The sequence below is a fragment of the Nomia melanderi genome, chromosome 8 (assembly GCF_051020985.1).
Source record: "Nomia melanderi isolate GNS246 chromosome 8, iyNomMela1, whole genome shotgun sequence".
Classification (NCBI taxonomy): Eukaryota; Metazoa; Arthropoda; class Insecta; order Hymenoptera; family Halictidae; genus Nomia; species Nomia melanderi.
The window spans coordinates 9,903,454-9,922,850 of record NC_135006.1 but is presented as its reverse complement, the minus strand read 5'-3'; the positions used below and the strand labels follow the sequence as shown (position 1 = coordinate 9,922,850).

The window sequence follows — 19,397 nt, the reverse complement described above, 5'->3', positions numbered from 1 at the left end:
CTTACTATGTTTCCTTGGAGATAGTTTCATGGAGTTAATATAGGGAACAGAAACAATAGTCATTTGAAACTGTATATTTATTTATTATCTTCGTCAATAACTTGTAACATTATACTGGTATCATTTTTCACCAGTATAAAAAAAACATAAATTTATATAATATATATTAATATACAATATAGCAAAAACTCTCGTATAAATATAACATGTATATGTTAATTTGATTCAACTGTTTATATTAACTATAAATATTGAACAGTACTTTTAATCGTTATATTTCTTAGTTAATAATATAATGTGCAGATCATAAAATTATTAATATATCTTTTAACATAGATAAATGCGTCATCTATATAGTTAGTAATACATAAAACAAAGGAACAATTAAGCGTAGCAAAAGCAAAATCAAACATCCAGCGTTTGTAAATGTAAGCGTAAATGAACATAATAATCCAACTATTAAATTTTCATATAAAATATGAAATTGCGTGTTTTGCAATTATCTAATGAATTATTATGTGTATGGTAGTAATATTATGCATATAAATATTTCTATGCAGATCACGTGAATACTTTGTAAGAATAGACCATTTTGATGGCACTTACTATCGTTAAAAATATTCTATAAGCTTAAATAATGTAAACAATACGTTAAACGATGTATAAGGCATCTACAGAAATAAAATTTTTAGCGTCAGTGGACGGTCGAAGTATAAACAAATAAATGTAACTGCTGTTACTTTCATACATTTTGTAAAGCTTAAAGTAGCAAATATTTTATAATTTTCGTTTCTTTGTTTGATCACTTCACTTGAGCTTCAGACGTTTCAGAGCTTTAGAGATTGCATTGTGAAAATTCAACGACAGTCGGTTTTCAGAAACACATGAACAACTGTGCGAATCTCCACTTGCTTTTCTTCAATTTCTAGTCTTTAGTCTCTGGTTGCAAATCGTACCAGCTTGTAGAAGATTTTGTAAGATCAATTTCACTCAAATTTAAATGTACTTGACCCATTACTTTACTTCCAGCAGATAACCAGCCTTTTTGAGTGCATACTGATATTTCCAATGTACGAGAATTTAAATCACCTTGAGAAACAACATACTCAAATTGTTCGTCAAAAATTGGATTGCAATTGTCTTTCATTACCGCTGTTTTACGTTTCGTTTCCTTATAACGATCTGGTAAGAGGTAGAGTTTTACATACGGGTCTGGTATATTGTATGGATCATTATGCGGGAGAGGTAAGTTACTGTAACAGAAACAAATGATTCAATTTACAATTTATAAAACTCGCAAGTTCCTGTATGCATAATTTACGTACGCTATTTTATGTACTACAATTATAAGCTTTTGCCTTTGAACACTATAACGTAAGGACAATTGTATTCGTCCCAATTTAGCTTCGCCTGACGATGATGTTACACTTAAATTTCTATGAAGTAGCTGAGGACTTTCATTAAGAGATGAAACAGTATTAGTAACAATTAATTCTTCGTTTGGTGCAACTGTTTCTTCAGGTACAATTGCTCCACCTGATTCAGTACTACGTGTTAAACTATTAATCGACTCTTTCGATGGTTGTTTTTTCAACGGACTAGGGGGAACTGAAAAAGTGGATATTATGTAGTATTTAAAGATAAATAAATGAAGAGAGACTACTTACGACTAGATGATAGCGTATTACTAATATTCGATTCTTGACGGTCAATTCTTTTCTTTAGCTGATTAATATCATGATCGTCATCGTCCTCTTCTGATGTAGGTTCAGGTTCTTCATATTTTAAAATCTATATGTAAAAAATACAGACAATGATAATATTTTTTTATCTAATTCTATTTACTAACATTTATATATACTTAAAACAAGATGCATACATTTAAAGACATAGACAATATTATTTTGCTATCAGCCTCGGCCATTTGTAGGTCATAGGGCTGTTGTGTAATTTCAAGATTATTCTGTTTTAAAAGTAAAGAGATATTGTAATTCATTTCTCCTACAACAAGAGTAGTCTTTTCATCTGTAATCTAAAAATCAGTATAAATAAGTCAAAAAAGGATTACAATAATAAAGATATAATAAATTTAACTTCTTGTAAAATATATAACCTTTAGGTGTAAAATACCAGTTTCTGGATTGCTAACTAAAAATGTGAAACCCTGTTCCCATACTGGATCACAAGATCGTAACATTGTAGCTGTTCTTTTCGTGTTTCCACCAACACTTGCTTCAAGATAAACATCCGGTTGTTTATTTCCTCGAACACACTGAAATTAATCAAAGCGAATTAATTTAAAACTTATTTTATCCTAAATTTATCACGTTTATGCTTACTGGCAAATTTCTTGCTGAATCAATGTAAAGAACGAGAAGAGCTGTACTCATAGATGTTATTCGAAGTTCTTGAGTTTCCATCAAAGCCTACATATATAAAAAGATTATACAGTAACAACTTTTGAAGGTTTTAACTAATCTGTCCTTTTAAAAATACATACAGCTTGTAAATCAGCAACATTTTTTGAAAATTGGAACCATGTTAATCGTAGATGAACCATACCATGTTTTGCTTGCTCTAATGAGACCCACTGCAATAATTATTTTTTATTATCACTTGCAATTTATTCTGCAATATGAGTATTAGGTCGTCCCATAAGTTAGTACCGTGGTGTTTATACTCCTCACGTTACGGTTCATAATCACAAGAGTGATACAAGAACCTGGCTCACTAAACCTTTATGCTTCAGTTTAGTCAGTAGAAGAATTCGAAAGCAACAGGTCATGATGTTATAAGAATTTTATATTTAATAAAATATTATTTTATGTGGTAGAAAAATAAACAGCACAAACTTATGGAACAACCTAATATTATACTTCATACTTACTGTGTCAATATTTCCCTTCTTCTTTACTCGACTAACTTCGATACTAGCTCTGAATTATTATTATACAAAAGAATAATATTTTTAATAAGAACGAAATTTATTTTACTTATAATATGATTATAATCTACTAATGTTTATGTTATTACGATGAATATGCAAGTGATGATCAATATGCTGACTGTTTGACATGCTTCATGCAATTATGAAGTATCCATTTAACAAAGCAATTTTTTACAATTTTCATGCTATTCATGTTTCAAATAAACAATAAATATTTTATATTACATACATTCATAGTCATATAAGCAGCACTCTAAAGAAATATTTAACTTCATTAAGAAAGTGTTCTTTTTCTTTGAATATATAATTAATAAAATGAGAAGAGCAATGTGGTGACAATGAATTTTCATTTCACTATATCTGTAAAGGGCACATCTCCATGAAATTTTTACTGTATAGCTTCACTGTGTTCTGCAAACACCTTTCAATAACATGCACCGTTATAAGATTACAATTACAGTTTCCAAAATACTTCAGATTTTCAGGCATTCAATTTACAGAAATCAAGGAAGTTCTTCTAAACTAACTATATAAAAATTCTCAAATGCTTTCTACTCCTGGAAAAATGTGCTTGCTGCAAGTAGCAATACCTGCCAAGTGGATCATCTTGACCAGCGTTGTCTTTGTCAAAGAGATGGGCAACCACAGTGTTGTAATAGGCTCCCAAGCTCTTATCCACTATAAACTGTCATCATACAATCTAGTTTAGTTTCTTATTTATGAACTACAGTCACCTAATCACTCTCATAAATTTCAAAAACACAACTAAAACTAAAGTTTCAAAATTATTAAGTTAAAACATATTAACAAATCAATTAAAGACTCGATAGCTAGGATTAAATTGTAAAAAATAAAAATATATGAAGTAAACTAATATTAACAAGTCTACTACATCTGGGAGGTTCTTATTTTTGAATTTTTAACGTTTTAGTACAATTTTCAAGACTATAAATCTTAAAGAGATAATTATTAGCTGCACAATTTCAGAGTTAATAAAAAAACAAGCGCAGTAATAAACATATTATTATACACTTGGGAAATTTTAATTTTGTAAACAAAAAATATATTGTTCATTTTATAATAATAAAATGATATTATGATTTTGATATGAAATTACCCAAATTTTTATACATTGATTCTGATTCAATAATCAAATGTATTCGATTTTTATGTACACAAAATCATTTTACAATTTTGTAAATATTACTTTGTTGTCAAATATTACGATTGAAGAACCACCGTAATGTGTATAATAAAAAACCAATAATAAAATATATCTATATACAACTATATTTATATTTACCACTAAAACAATATAATAAATAAACGGATTACATTTAAACATATGGCACATTTATATGTACATATATAATGAAATAGTATTTTGTTAAAAGTTAATATAAAAAACACAAATTATTGAAAATTATATTAATGTTATGAGAAAGATTTATAACCATAATACAGACGTGCAGAAATTAGTAAATTATTATTTATAATTGTTAAATATTAATCATTATGTTACAATTTTTTGTAAATGCATCAACTACCTGCCAAGGAAGTCATCATACTGAACACATGGGATGCTTGCATCCCTATCCCACAGAAACACCATAGCCTTCTGCATTATACATGAGCAGATCACAGCCTGTGTGCCAATATTAGTATGTATATAGAGTATAAAAGATAAAAATAATACTTTATAAATCTTTCATTCGACTAGTAAAAATAATTATAATTTTATTATTATTGTGAATATAAAATTATAATTATTACTCCATACATATGTGCCACATAGAATGACTATGAATATAATTAAATTAAAAATTACTGTACTAAGAGATAAAAGATAAATCCACTATTAAATAAATAAATCTAAATCCTAATCAACTGTTAAAAATCTTATGATGAAGCATTAAATTGATCACGCAGTGAAGTGACACATACAAACAACATCCATAAACCCAATATTATGAACAATATCCGTGTAAACCAAAGCAACATTAACATGCTCATATATTACAAATAACAGTGATTGCTTCAATAATGCTGATATCAATTAAAATATACTGCGAAAACATGTGAATGATCATTAAATGGTATATAAAATGACATGTCAAATTCTAAAAATATTTATATTGCTCTTTTGTATTTTCAATTTTTTTTATATTATATTATTGCTTTATTAAATTATTTTCATATATTTTATTAAAACATAATGTAATATGTAATAAAACGGCAGTTTAAATATTTTGCAAGAATTTTACGTTCTATATACAATATAAAAAAATTAAAGATTTCAATGTTCATACCTTCCAAGACTTTCATCGCCCTTGGTATCATCATAGTCCCACAGCAGCACAGTAATCTGCTGAGCGATGGCCGATGTCACGGCACACTAATCCCACATAACACATCGCACATCACATACACACATACATACCAAAATATGAAATTAAATACATTAACACGATTTAAGATGTTCCTGATCTATATGTGAACTAATATCTATATTGCACTGTGGTAAGTAAAGCAATAATTTATGTAATTATAGACAAGATTACACTTCGCTGATTCACCGGAAAAAGTAATCTTCGGTAAATCATAGTCAGAATAAGTGTTAGATCAGTAACATGTTGCAACTAAACCAGGACAATGAACATTTTTTTTATATAAGAAAACCAGAAAAAAATATAAAAGCAACATTTATAATTATATCGTGTATAGTGATTAAATCAACAAATAAAAAAATTTAATTTAAACCTGAAAATATTCTATAGTTTATTCTATTCTCTCTACTATATTATGTGCTTTATTCGTGTGGTTAATATTTCTTACCATATATAAAAGACGTGGTACTTGAAATTTTAATGGACTTAGAGTAAAAAATTATAGCAAAGCACATGCAATAATTATTAATATCCAATTTGTTGTGATAAAATATCATGCATACCTCACACCAAAAATCCCACTTTGGGTTCACAGTGTTGTCTATAGTTTTTGTTCGGAATTCTTGTGCTCCTACATTTATAATTGCATATGGATCCGATTTTCCCTTACCCAATACTCCAATATCCTTTTTCATAAGATGCTTTGCTTCTACTACATGTATTCTTAGAACTCCCTACAAAACAGCATAATAAATAGTTTTAAGTAGTAACTATCATACTATAATATTTACTAATAAATTATAATAAATAAAACTCACTTCTGGTTCAGGCATTTTCAATGTTTCAACAGGTACTGATTCACTTAAAGGTATAACAATTTTATTTGGCAATACCACAAAGGCTGCAATTTGTTCTACTATTGTTTTTCTTAATATATCGCTACAAATAAAACATATTATTCATTATATTTTTATCTAAAAATAAAACGTATTAGCTAAATCTTATTCAATATCACATATACCTATCAAACTTTTATGTGCATTTAATCTATTAAAGAACAAAGCTTTGATAAAATAAAATTCCTTCCTCTAGTTTCTACTTATTTTTCATGAACTTTAATATAATCACCAAGTCTGTGAAGTACTTCTGATATTTTAGAGAAAAGGAAAAAGTATAAATTATAGAGTTTTATAAATTCGATAAGCATACTCCATATTCCGTCAATAACAAAACTATTACTACAATATTACATGAACTTTAGAAGCATAAAATCACTTATCTTTAATATTTTCCGGTTCTATAAAATAACAAATATATTTCGAGTGAATACAATTAGCCAATCAAATAATTTTCTTACTTAAATCCAGGTAAATCAAGGACATCCGCTACTCCTACTAAATTAAAATTAATAGCTGGAGGATTTAAGAAAAATGCTTGTACACCTCCAATTATAGGCATAATTGGTATCAGTGGTTTCATAACTATTCTCATCATTCCACGAATCTACAAATTAATATAAATTATGTTAGTCCATTTATGACTACTAAATGATACTAAATACATATAACATGTATACTTATAACTCTGTACCTGAAAATCTTTAATACCGCCTTTTATATTTCCAACAGAAAAAGTAATATCACAATCCCCAGCATACCTATAGAATTGATTACTCAAGTAATTAAACCAACAATATGAGTAATTATTGAATTAATAAAATAATATGAAGGATATCATTAGCTTGAATAATACATACATAATATCAGCATCCATTATAACTTCATTCCTTGAAGTGTTTTTATCATAAGCTTTGATTCCATAAATTTTCAAAGGCTATAAGACGATATAGTAATTGATCATACTGCTCAACATGATCATTGTACAAGAAACTTGTAATATATATTAAAATATTTATAAGTTTATATAATAATACGTTTAAAAATATCATTGTTTTAATATTAACAGTAAAATAGGGTAACTCATGTACAGGGGCAATAACTATTAGCACCTCAGATATCTTCGAAATTATAAGTTTCACAGAAATATTTGCTGAAATAAAATTGCACAGTATAAAGAGGGCCATCCGGTGGCGATAACAGTTTTTTTGCAGGTGGAGGTACTTCGTACATTTGAAGGCCACCTCCATTTTTTTAAATAGATCGGTATGTTTTTGCTTCCGTATCATGATAGAGGATCTTAAAACGAGTTCAACGACCTATTACATAAAGTCGTTGAAGGTCATAAAAAGTAAAGAAAGGCGATAATACTTACGGTTTTGGTAGTAAATGAAACATACGTTTATAGTAGGTGTTCGAAATGATCACCACCACTATCAATGCAACATTGGATTCTTTTTACGATTGACTGACTTGCAAGTCTTACAGCGTCAGAACTTATTGACGCACAGGATGCAATAATTCGCTGTTGCATGTCGTAAGGTGTAATTGGTACTTCTTTGTACACTTTGTCTTTCAGTGTTCCCCACAGAAAGAAATCTAGAGGTGTTAAGTCTGGTGAACGAACTGGCTACGATATTGGACCGTTGCGTCCAACCCAACGATTTCGAAATTTTTCATCGAGTTACCTTCGCGCAATCAATGAATAATGTGCTGGACATCCATCATGTTGATACCACATGATTTGTCGTATAAGTAAAGGTAATTCTTCTAGCAAAAGACCCAGTGTATCCTTAATAAAATTAGCATAGATGTTGCCATTTAAATTTCCATTGATAAAATAAGGACCAATAATTTTATCACCTATGATACTGCACCATACATTCAAAGACCATTGTTTTTGATATTCAACCTGTCACAGCCAATGTGGATTTTCCGCTGCCCATAAATGCATGTTATGCAAATTAACATTCCTGTGATTTGTGAATGTTACTTCATCAGTAAATAAAACGGTACTAAGAAAAAACTCATTGTTTTGAATCTGACGTTTAGCCCATCGACAAAACTCAACGCGATTCATGAAGTCGTTCCCATGCAATTCTTGGTGAAGACTAACATGGTACGGATGAAATTTGTAAAATGCGAAGTACGCTCCTCCTACTAATGCCAGATTCGCGTTCAATTTTTCGCGAACTAATATGAGGATTTCTAGACACACTTGCGAGCACACCGATTTCCAATTCTTCGTTAATTACTCGTTTCTGGCGTTCACTTTTACAAACACTTAAACTACTGATTTACCTAAGTTTATTACACACATTTTTAAATGTTTGACGCAAAACATCAAACATCAAACATCGGCTGAGACCGATGCGGATATCGTTCAGCATACAAGTTTTTCGCCCTTACAGAATTTTGTTGGCATTCACCATAAATAAGAAGCATATCGACTTGCTCTTCAAACGGATACATCATGCCGAATTTACCGAATTATCGATACTAATCTTATCATGTTTATCTTATCCTGCAAACTTATTAAAGTGTCCTTCAAGCAGTGTTTATTCTCAGTGAAGTAAACGGTAAACATTATGCCTTTCTCTACTTTCTATGACCTTCAATGATCTTATGTAATAGGTTGTTGATCTTGTTTTAAGATCCTCTATCATGATACGGAAGCAAAAACATACTGATCCATTTAAAACAATGGAGGTGACCTTCAAATGTACGAAGTACCACTACCTGCAAGAAAACTATTATCAATTGCAATTTTATTTCAGCAAATATTTCTGTGAAACTTATAATTTCGAAGATATCTGAGGTGCTAATAGTTATTGCCCCACCCTGTATATCAAAAACACAAATACATTCAAATGAGTAACTCTGATATAACAGCTATTCAAGAAGAAAGTGAAATACCGAAAGAATTAAATGTTAAAGAAGAGCTGATTATTATAACAACTTCAATTATGATTTTTTTTCATACAAATGTTTCACAGAATGTATATGTTATATAAAGATTTTAATTCAAAGGCTTTATTACAACAAAATATAGAAAGACAATTTATAAGGTCATAAAATATTCTTTTACCTAAATACCTTATGCATATATAAATATTTTAATGTACATTCAAAACACCTTGCATATAAAAAACATTTAAAATTAAATATTAAAATTCACTCACAATACGACCCAGAACTAATCTATCAAATTGAAATCCTTTTATTTTGTACTCTGTTAATTTCTCAACAATAGCAGGTTCTATACTTTGTTTGCATAATTCTCGAGCAAAATGGTTTATATTTGGCCAAACTTTGTAAAGAACCTTAAATTAGAAAGAAAATAATTGTAATTAATATGAATGTAAAGTTTTAGAATAATGCATTTGAGTATAACTAATGAAAGTTAACATACTTTATTTAGCCATTCAGCTCTGTCAAAGTCAGGAAAATAAACCCATGACGGCAATTCATCTAATCGACTCATTATCAATTCTTTCTCTTTGGCCATTACGCTTGCTTTTGCAGTAATTGCTTTTAATTCATTGTCTTTCCTTCGTTCCGTCTTCCATGCTGCTAAAGCAATGGGTGCAATCAACCATGCTATACTTAAATTTAAATATCCGCATCCCCAAATGATACCAGCAGTTGCCAATTTGGTAAGAAATGATATAGTTAGTGAACCCACATTCATATATGGCCATGGGTTTGACTTAGAAACTTCATTGTTTTCACAATTTCCCTCCATTTATAATAAATAACAATTAATCTTCAGTTTATCAATATTTATTAAAACTTATATTTTTAACTTGTGAAGGATCTATTTACTTGGGTTTATTCTGTAAAAGAGAGTTAAATATTAGTTTATAAATAAGTATATTTAGTTCATTTTAACATGAAATTTTAAAGGAAAAACCAAAATAAATATACTACGTAACTTATATTATTTGAATATTATTTTTGCATTTTTTGTTGCAATGAATTAAATAATATGTATAGAGTGACAAATAAAGATGTAAAGTAAAAATTAAAGTAGTAATTACTAAAAATAATTATATTTCAGACATTATGATTCATGAAAAATTTAATGTTCCTATATTGATTATCACTTCTGATATCAGATGTTTAGAGTTGTAGATGGAATATCAAATGTCTTAGCACTGATAAGATAAATACATACAGTTTGAAATATGCATAACCACTTAAAAGATAACAAATCTTATTATTTTTATGAAATTAGGTTTTTCATTTTTGTTACTACTGAAGTATATAATTATCCTTTAAGATATTATAGTAGTTAATAAAATAAGTATATGTACAAAAGATAAAGATATTCTAGACCTGAAAACAAAACTAAATGTAAGACTAGACCTAAATAAAATCTAATATGTAAATTATTATTCCTAAAAATAGTTAATGTTAAATTTTGATTCCATTAATGTACATTAATAAATTACAGATTTTGAAATAGAAAATCATTGTAGAATCCTTAATAGGATAACCAAATTTCTATTTGATACTTATTACTATAAATTAGTCTATAAAAATCTATATTTATATAAACATATCCATCTACTTATTGATTTAACTAGAAATTTAATATTTAAACCAATAAGAAGTTTCCAAAAAAATTAATCATCACCTTTTCATGAATGAGATATTTTAAACTATATAAATAAAAGTTATTTATTATAATATATTTTTTACAAATTATATAAGAACTTATAATATTGCGTTTATGACACTGTACAGTAGTTAATTTCATTTTTCATTAAACGCTTTAACCATATTTAGTTATGTATATAATAGTATTTTCAGATTGATATTTTAAAGAAATATACGTAATAAAACCATGCAGATTTTAAATAGTGCACAAGCATTGTGTATTAGTTGCATAGAAAATTGATATACATTTTGTATTAAAGAAGATGCTTACATTAGCTTTCAGTTGCAAATATAATGTTAATAACTTTATGAAACTGTGACTATAAGCATAATAAAATGTGAAAACGTTCTTATTATTCAAGACCAATCAATTATTGCAATTTAGCATCTCTCATGGTGAGTCACTAACTGTGAATAACTATGATTATATACATGTACATATATATATATGTATATACACACATTTTTACAGTGTATTATGTGCGCGTTGTGTAAAATGGAATTGCGCTAGTAGCTAACTTAACACTCCTCGGAGAGAACACGAACGCCACCACATAATTTTTCTAAAATGAACAATTTTTCTAAAATGTTGACATTTAATTAATTCATGAGAGATGGCTAATAATAGTTTAAAGGATGAATTCAAATAATATTAATTTTAATAATAGTAATAAATATAAATTCAAAGTTTATAACATATATCAAGTTAAAAACTTCTCGAATACTGTAATCAACATTGGATTATTTAAATATTATATTATTAGAAAATAGAATGTTTGTGATTGTTTTACATATCTTTTTAACTGATAATCTTTATGTGATCCACTTTATAGGAATTTCAGAGAAAATAATTTATAGAAAGGAGTTGTTTTAAAGCATAATAATCTTATTCTAATTCTTCTTTAATTTGTCTTAATTCTTGTAAATATGTAATACGGTTTATATATTATTCTATTAAGAAATCTTAAAAGATTTAAATTTGATTACAAATCTAAAAATGTCGTATACAGAGAATTAATTATACACGTATGAGCAAGAATATAATTATAATCGTTATAATTTATTATCGTATTTAATGATGAATATTACATTTAATAAAAATAATATACATATCATTAGTTCAACATATAAGTTTAGATGTTCTATTGTATTGTATTATGGTTTTTGTCAATGACACAAATTTAAGACCTCATTTTAACTTATCATCATGTATATAATTGTTTAATAATTGTTATATTATTGTAGATACACATATATGATACGTATCACAAATTCATAGTAGAAGGATTTGCCAAATCAAATACATATTTTATTTGAAGGAACAGGATATGATGTAAAATATCAGCTGATAACGTGAAGTTGGTTACGAAAGTCTGTCAAGACGCCATTGTTATTGTGAAAATTTGCTGTGTTGAATCACAGTGTTTGTTCTTTTATCTAAGTGATCGTGCTTAGAAATTGATATTATTGCAAATTACACATCACTTCTTATCATTCAATAAATTATATAGAGGAAAAGCATTGTAATGGGGCTTGTTTGTTCCACGGCACAGGTAAAAACATTAAATTCTAACATTACTCGGAAACTTATTTTCAGAAAATATAATTAGACATTGAATCAATATATTCCTTTAAAAACGTAATATATTTGATAAAATGATTATGATTTTTTTATTTAAAAATAAGACTATTGCGTTTTTGACAAATAAATAAGATTATACAATAAAAAACCTCTTTTCAAGGAAGACAGATGAATCATCAAATTCAATTATAGCTTTAATTATCTTAATATATTATATATTGTACTAATACTTCATAACATTAGTAAAACATATTTACATATTTTGTTTTATATATGTACTATAAATATAAGAATATGTAATTTAATTAGTTTACTCTATAAGTTTAAGTTTACTCTATGTTTACAAATAAAATGATTGTTATTATATGATTATATAAAAGTTTGTCTTAGTTTTTTAATATTTACTTTGTTCACTAGTGAGAAATCTATATAATATATGTTTATATTTAGTTTACAAAATATATATTTTTTTGTTTTGATGATAATAAACATAATAACTAAAACATTAATTTTATCATATTGAGCATTCATTTATTTCAATTATGAAAAAAATATTTATTTGATAATATTTTAATGGTTAATATTAAAATATTTTCCATCATCATTTTTGTTTTTTATACAGTTCATTTTTGCTTTTTTTAAAGTATATATATTACTCATTAAATAAAATACCAATATTACTTCAAGATTTTTGGTTTTAGTAAATTTATTAAATTCATAGTTTAAATTTCTTAGACCTATAATTAGTGTTTTATTATAACATTAATAATTTGATATAATATTTATTATAAATATTTGCAATTGATAATTTGAGGTTTGATAATTTTATGAATGAGGCAATATTGAGAAGTTTATTTAAGGTACATTAAGTATTTTAAAAAAAACAATTGGATAATTTATAACAGATATTCAACAATGTTCTCATTATATATTTTACATATTAATTGGCTTTTTCTTTTTATAAAGCTGGCTTGCCTTTGTGGCAGCACAGCTTGCAGTTTTTGCTGTTCTCAGTGTCCATCATGTCGAAACAGTACAAGCACTCGTATTATGTATGCATTGCTATTGATGCTTGGAACTATTGCCGCTTGTATTACATTGACTCCTGGTTTACAAGATGCACTTAAAAAGGTAATAATTTGAAAATAATATGAAATTAACTTATAGTTTCAATTTAATTGTAATGAAGAATTATACGTATTGGTCATAAATTTTATTTGTTTCTTATAGGTACCATTCTGTGCTAATAGCACAAGTTACGTTCCATCAACATTCACCGTTGATTGTGATATTGCTGTTGGTTATCTGGCAGTGTATAGAATATGTTTCATTATCGCTCTATACTTTTTCTTGATGTCTGTTATGATGATTAAAGTACAAAGTTCTAAAGATCCTCGGGCGCCTATACAAAATGGGTATGCGAAAATAATATAGGATACTATAACTATTAAAAATTATTTGTTATATATGAATGATATTTTCAGGTTTTGGGCTATTAAATATCTCTTAATTATTGGTGGGATAATTGGTGCCTTTTTCATTCCTGAAAAATCATTTGCTCCAACATGGATGTATTTTGGAATGATAGGTGGTTTTCTCTTTATTATTATTCAATTAATTCTTATAGTTGATTTTGCTCATTCATGGGCTGATGAATGGGTTGGTAATTATAATGAGACTGAATCAAAAGGATGGTATGTGCAGTGTATAGTAAATCTATATTTCTTACACAATGTTTACATTTTAATAACTTATATTATATAATTACATTAATATACCAGGTATGCTGCACTCTTAGGAGTAACATTCCTTTTTTACGCTATTGCTGTCACTGGAGTTGTATTACTCTTCGTATATTTCACTCATGTAAGTTTTTTATGGATATTATTATTTAATCGTGTTTACTCTATACCATTATTTTATTTATTTTTAATTACAGGCTGACAGCTGTGCCTTGAATAAGTTTTTCATATCCTTTAACTTAATCTTGTGCGTAATTGCTAGTATTATATCAACTCTTCCAACTATACAAGAACATCATCCACGGTCAGGACTTCTTCAATCATCTATTGTTACATTGTATGTGGTTTACTTAACGTGGAGTGGAATTTCAAACAGTCCAGGTATATATATGTTTTCTATTAGTAATGAAGTAATTATATTAGACACCTCAATAGTTTTTACACTGTGTTTTCCTTGCATTTAAATTTAATCATTGTAATTTGGATGGAGTCTTTTAAGATAACAATTTTTGTTATTGTTTACAGATCATGACTGTAATCCTGGGCTTCTCCAAATAATTTATGGTAACGATGCTCATGCACAACAGCTTGTTGCTTTTGACAAAGAAAGCATCATTGGGTTAATTATTTGGTTCAGTTGTGTATTATACAGCTCTTTGCGTACTATATCAAAGTCGTCCAAAATTACTATGTCTGAAAATATTTTGGTCAAGGACAATGGAGCTGGTATGTAAAAAATATTCTATTTAAACCAGTATATGTTGATTTATTATTTCTTACTTTTTTAATGTTCAGTAATTTATAAAAATCTTTCCCGCATTAAAATAACATCTGATACATGATAAGGAATCTAAAATTAAAGACATGTATATTAATTATTGTACATACATATACTAATAGAAAAATAATATATACGCATATATGTATACAATAGAGTTGATTTTAAAATATTCAGAAATATCAAGCGTGCAAGAAACTGAAAATTTTGATATGAATTCTTTGAAGCTTAAAAAACAAATTGTGTCTACATTTCACCTAATTATATTTTTTATTTAATTTGTTAAATTTTTTCTTCATGCAGTCAGGAATGCAGGAGACCAGGGTCTTATCGACAATGAAGGTAGGCACACCATTACCTTAAAATAAAATTCAAATTTAGTATATTTATTCAAATCATTTCCTATTCTGTGTTCTTGAAAAGTATAGTATCACATTATAGGCGTAATATTTTTATATACTTATGAAAATTTTGTTCGTTATAAGCATTGCATAGACTCATTTTATAGTATTTACTAGTTATAAATCGCCGTAGTTTATTTAGACATATACAAAAGAAATATAAAATACACTTTTATTATAAGAGTTGCACAGGATGTTCGGAAATTAGTGAATAAAAAAGGTTTGAAAGAAGTTATGAATCTCATTTTTATAAAATTTTACTGTGTAATATACTTTCTTGATTCTATCACCAATTAAAGAACATCCGTCATAGATTAATGGTAGTGAGCGTGTGCCTTCTTTCATTGTATTTTATTAGGTGCCCAGGAAGTTTGTATAGTTTGCATACCTTCGAAGCAACAGCATATTTTATTATCACTGTCATCACGACTTGTTTTTTTATCATAATGTTGGTTTTATAAATGCTTTCTGGTTATATAATTTTGCATGGCTTATTTGTTTACCAATAAACGTAATTCATTTATTTTATAATAACAGAAAATTAGATGAATCCTTTACAAAAACAATTTTTTAGCATGCTTTTATTTAAAACTAATATTTTTAAGATGAACTCTTTTTGGTAATATATTTGAAATTTTGTTAACCTTTCGATGCAAAAAGCGATGAAAAATAATAAAACATTTAGACATCAAGTATAAAAATGATACAAACTTTCTGGAATACTTAATACATGTTTCTTATTTTTCGCTTTTTATTTCTGTTACGGAATACAAATATTCAATAGTTAATAATAAACACTTTTACGCACATACGAATTTAATGTATATGATGATTCACTTTGTTTGCTTAAAAATGTGATGCTACATAATTAAGAGTATGCATGCATTTATTATTATTATGATTTTATTAATCCTAACAGGAAAGATTCCTAAATTCGTAATTGCACTGTATATATTAAGCTCTAAGTTATTTTATCGTTTTCCTAAATGTAACCAGATTATACTCCGGTAGAAGGTCGCAATCCTGATGCAGAAAATGGAAATGAAGCGAAAGTATGGGATAATGAGGAGGACACTGTAGCATATAATTGGAGTTTCTTCCACTTCGTGTTTGCTCTTGCCACATTGTATGTAATGATGACACTGACCAATTGGTATCAGTAAGTATTTTTATTAACACTTATTTTATAAAATAAAATTATATAATTTTAATTACTAATTAATATATGTGTTGAATAATTTTATAGACCAAACGCGACTTTGACTGCTCTGAATTCCAATTACGCTTCAATGTGGGTAAAGATAATATCCTCGTGGATGTGTTTGGGTCTCTACACTTGGTCATTAATTGCTCCTGCAATTTTAACAAACCGAGATTTTTCATAAACTCATGAATGTATTTGCAAAATAAACGGGAGCAGTAAGTAGTAGGTATTCAAATATATAAGACATAGGATAAGCAACGGTTAAAACATTTTTCAAATTGGTACATAAATACATAAGTTTATCATTTTGGAGCTTCCATAAAAATGTCTTATTTAAGAGATTTGGATTGATTGAAATGCAAGTTATGGTCCACTCAAAGGCACCGTGTTCTATTTTGGTAGATTGTAAAATTGTTCAGTTATATAGAAAATTAGAAATATCAGTGTATTTGTTTTTATTATATATGTGCTAATATAAAAGAATTACGTAGCAATGGTTCATTTATGTTTCCTACGACAATAGATACTTTCAGTTTAAAATACTTATACAATACTACTGAGGATTTTAAATATGGACGTAGTTATAAATCGCGATATCGTTATATATAGATGTTGGAATCTGCAACCAACGGGAGTAGATGAACGCAACCAAGTTTATTTAATGACTATCTAATCTGAAATATTAAATTGGAGCTAAAAAATGTTTAATAAGCTCGAACCCACCCGATTAGTAAAGGTGATTTTTATGATCTCCAAACGCTTACTCACTTCTAAATTTTTATTTATTATAATAAGAGTTATTTTTTTCTCTTATTCGTATTTTATATCATTTGAATAACATTAAGTGTATTACATGATACTATCGTATTACTGATTTAAGTTACATGAACTCTAATTGCAAAAAAAAGGAAAATCGAAATCCATGATGAAGAAATAATCTTGCTTAATTAATTTTATTTTTCAAACTTCTATTTTTGTTCATAGTTTTGTAAACGTTGTAAGATAGTTATGGAATTATCGATTTCTACATTTATATACACATATCTTATAAATAAGACTGGACGTTATTAAAAGCAAATAATAAACGATTTCAATCAGAAATGAATAAGGACTTCAATGAAAACGAGCAAATAAACGTGGTGCAGGCTTGTGACGATTTGAGTTATGATAGTGGGTTGATAGGAAGAAGACACTCACAGGTCTAATTGGTCAGAGTGGAAGAAGATACGCTTATTTTTACACGCATTTTTCACTCTAGTGTGCTATTTGCTGAAGTGCTCACACATGCTGTTAATCTGATCGTGTGACAGTACATCTGAAATTTCAAATAAAATCGGGCGGGTAGAGCATTGTCAGTATTGAATAAAATTAAATAAGATAAAGCAACAAAGGGAGTATCAAGCTATGCAAATCTCTTTTGGAATAATACTCTGTACAAATTCCAGTATTCCAGATTTCATATTTAGTTCAGTTTTTCTATTTGGTTCAGTTCCAATGATAAATGTTGACAGTTTATCTATATAATTAAAAAAAGAAACTGAATTGCAAATGTCAATGTCACAAATCTGTTGATTCTAAAAAGTTTTAACTAAAGAAAAATATCTTTGCTTTCTAACACTTGTTTTGAAGCGACTCCTTCATGAACAAGCGTCTGGTCAAATGAAAGATTTTATAACAAATCCCAACTGGTACTTGGAATATGTTCGAAACATTATTTTTTACTAGAAAATTTATATAGAATTATTTATATTTTAATATTAATATTCTTAATTTTAAATAAATTAATTAGATCCAGTATTACCCTTTATCAAACCGTTCCCGTATATGTCATGGACATGGCCGTTAAGTAGTTCATATTAATTATAAAAGAGTTTCGCAATGTTATACAAGTTTATGCTACAAATGTGCACCTAGTGACACTTGAAAAGCGATTTCCACATCTTGGCACTCACCTTGTAAGTCGCAACCAGTTGAAGAGAAGGGCGCTTCCAACATACCCGTTTGTTGCAAAACTTTAATAAACGTAACGACAGACTGTAAAATGTTGCAGAATCAAATTATTTCAAACATAATTATGTCTTTCAGAAGCATTTTGTTTATTCATAGTATTTAATGGAAATTGTTATAATTATAAAAATCAAATATTGCCATAATTAATGAATAATCAACATAAGCTTACATCAATATAATAAATGGTTGTACATTCTACCACAATTTATCTTTTCATTCCTAGTACACGTAAAATATTCCTAAGGATAAAATTATTTTATCGAGATAACATAACAAAACCTTAAGCTTTAATAAGTATAGAAAAATAAACATAGTTTGAGTATCAAATTATTTTTTAATTGTAATTACTGTTTTATTATTTTTAATTCTGTTTGACTTATATTATTTTTTTTCTAATTTCAGTTTTTGTAATACTTTTATTTTATTCCTTATAAAGGAATTATATTGTAAGTATAATTAGGTGTATCATTATTAATAATTTAATACTCATGTTTTGATGATTATATAAACCGATAAAAGTATTGAAGCATATGTTTGTATATTAATTACTTGTACTATAATATAATACTATATATTGACTTATGTATAACGTTGTTATGAATTTCATAGAAATAAATAAGTAATTATGTATATAAATTGAAAGTGACACATTTTTTAAACCATTTTTTATTCTCTCTATCAGTGATTTTACGAAATACACACATTTTGAAAGTAAATTTTGTTAATAGCGAATATAGTTCGTATTTTAATTAGTATTGATTTCGATTATGTTAAAAGTAATGTAAGTA

At 27.4% G+C, this 19,397-nt stretch overlaps 2 protein-coding genes across 9 annotated transcripts; one reads left to right on the top strand and one right to left on the bottom strand.

Moving 5' to 3' along the window:
* Positions 1-62: 62 nt before the first annotated feature.
* On the bottom strand, positions 63-11,356 carry Esyt2 (extended synaptotagmin-like protein 2). 3 transcript variants are annotated; one of them, XM_031977935.2, is made up of 17 exons: positions 11,164-11,356; positions 9,643-10,066; positions 9,413-9,553; positions 7,091-7,167; positions 6,925-6,991; positions 6,692-6,837; positions 6,153-6,273; positions 5,898-6,068; positions 4,495-4,592; positions 2,888-2,936; positions 2,501-2,590; positions 2,340-2,426; positions 2,114-2,272; positions 1,880-2,032; positions 1,668-1,791; positions 1,326-1,608; positions 63-1,253 (listed from the first exon to the last, which is right to left on the bottom strand). In XM_031977935.2, the coding sequence occupies exons 2-17, from the start codon at positions 9,973-9,975 to the stop codon at positions 926-928; spliced, it is 2,427 nt and encodes an 808-aa protein (XP_031833795.1). In that variant the 5' UTR covers positions 9,976-10,066; positions 11,164-11,356; the 3' UTR covers positions 63-925. The 3 variants fall into 3 exon arrangements, with proteins under 3 accessions (XP_031833795.1, XP_031833796.1, XP_031833797.1); XM_031977936.2 differs by lacking the exon at positions 4,495-4,592 and adding an exon at positions 3,538-3,632; XM_031977937.2 differs by lacking the exon at positions 4,495-4,592 and adding an exon at positions 5,257-5,342 and having other exon boundaries at positions 11,164-11,354.
* Positions 11,357-12,230: 874 nt separating this feature from the next.
* On the top strand, positions 12,231-19,245 carry TMS1 (serine incorporator TMS1). Of its 6 annotated transcripts, none has more exons than XM_076369603.1 (11): positions 12,231-12,445; positions 13,441-13,605; positions 13,705-13,889; positions 13,959-14,168; positions 14,256-14,340; positions 14,414-14,597; positions 14,742-14,942; positions 15,298-15,336; positions 16,392-16,554; positions 16,642-16,814; positions 19,012-19,245. In XM_076369603.1, the coding sequence occupies exons 1-10, from the start codon at positions 12,419-12,421 to the stop codon at positions 16,778-16,780; spliced, it is 1,398 nt and encodes a 465-aa protein (XP_076225718.1). In that variant the 5' UTR covers positions 12,231-12,418; the 3' UTR covers positions 16,781-16,814; positions 19,012-19,245. The 6 variants fall into 6 exon arrangements, with proteins under 6 accessions (XP_076225718.1, XP_076225717.1, XP_031833799.1 ...); XM_076369602.1 differs by having other exon boundaries at positions 16,642-16,821; XM_031977939.2 differs by lacking the exon at positions 19,012-19,245 and having other exon boundaries at positions 16,407-16,554; positions 16,642-17,093.
* The last annotated feature ends 152 nt before the right edge of the window (positions 19,246-19,397 follow it).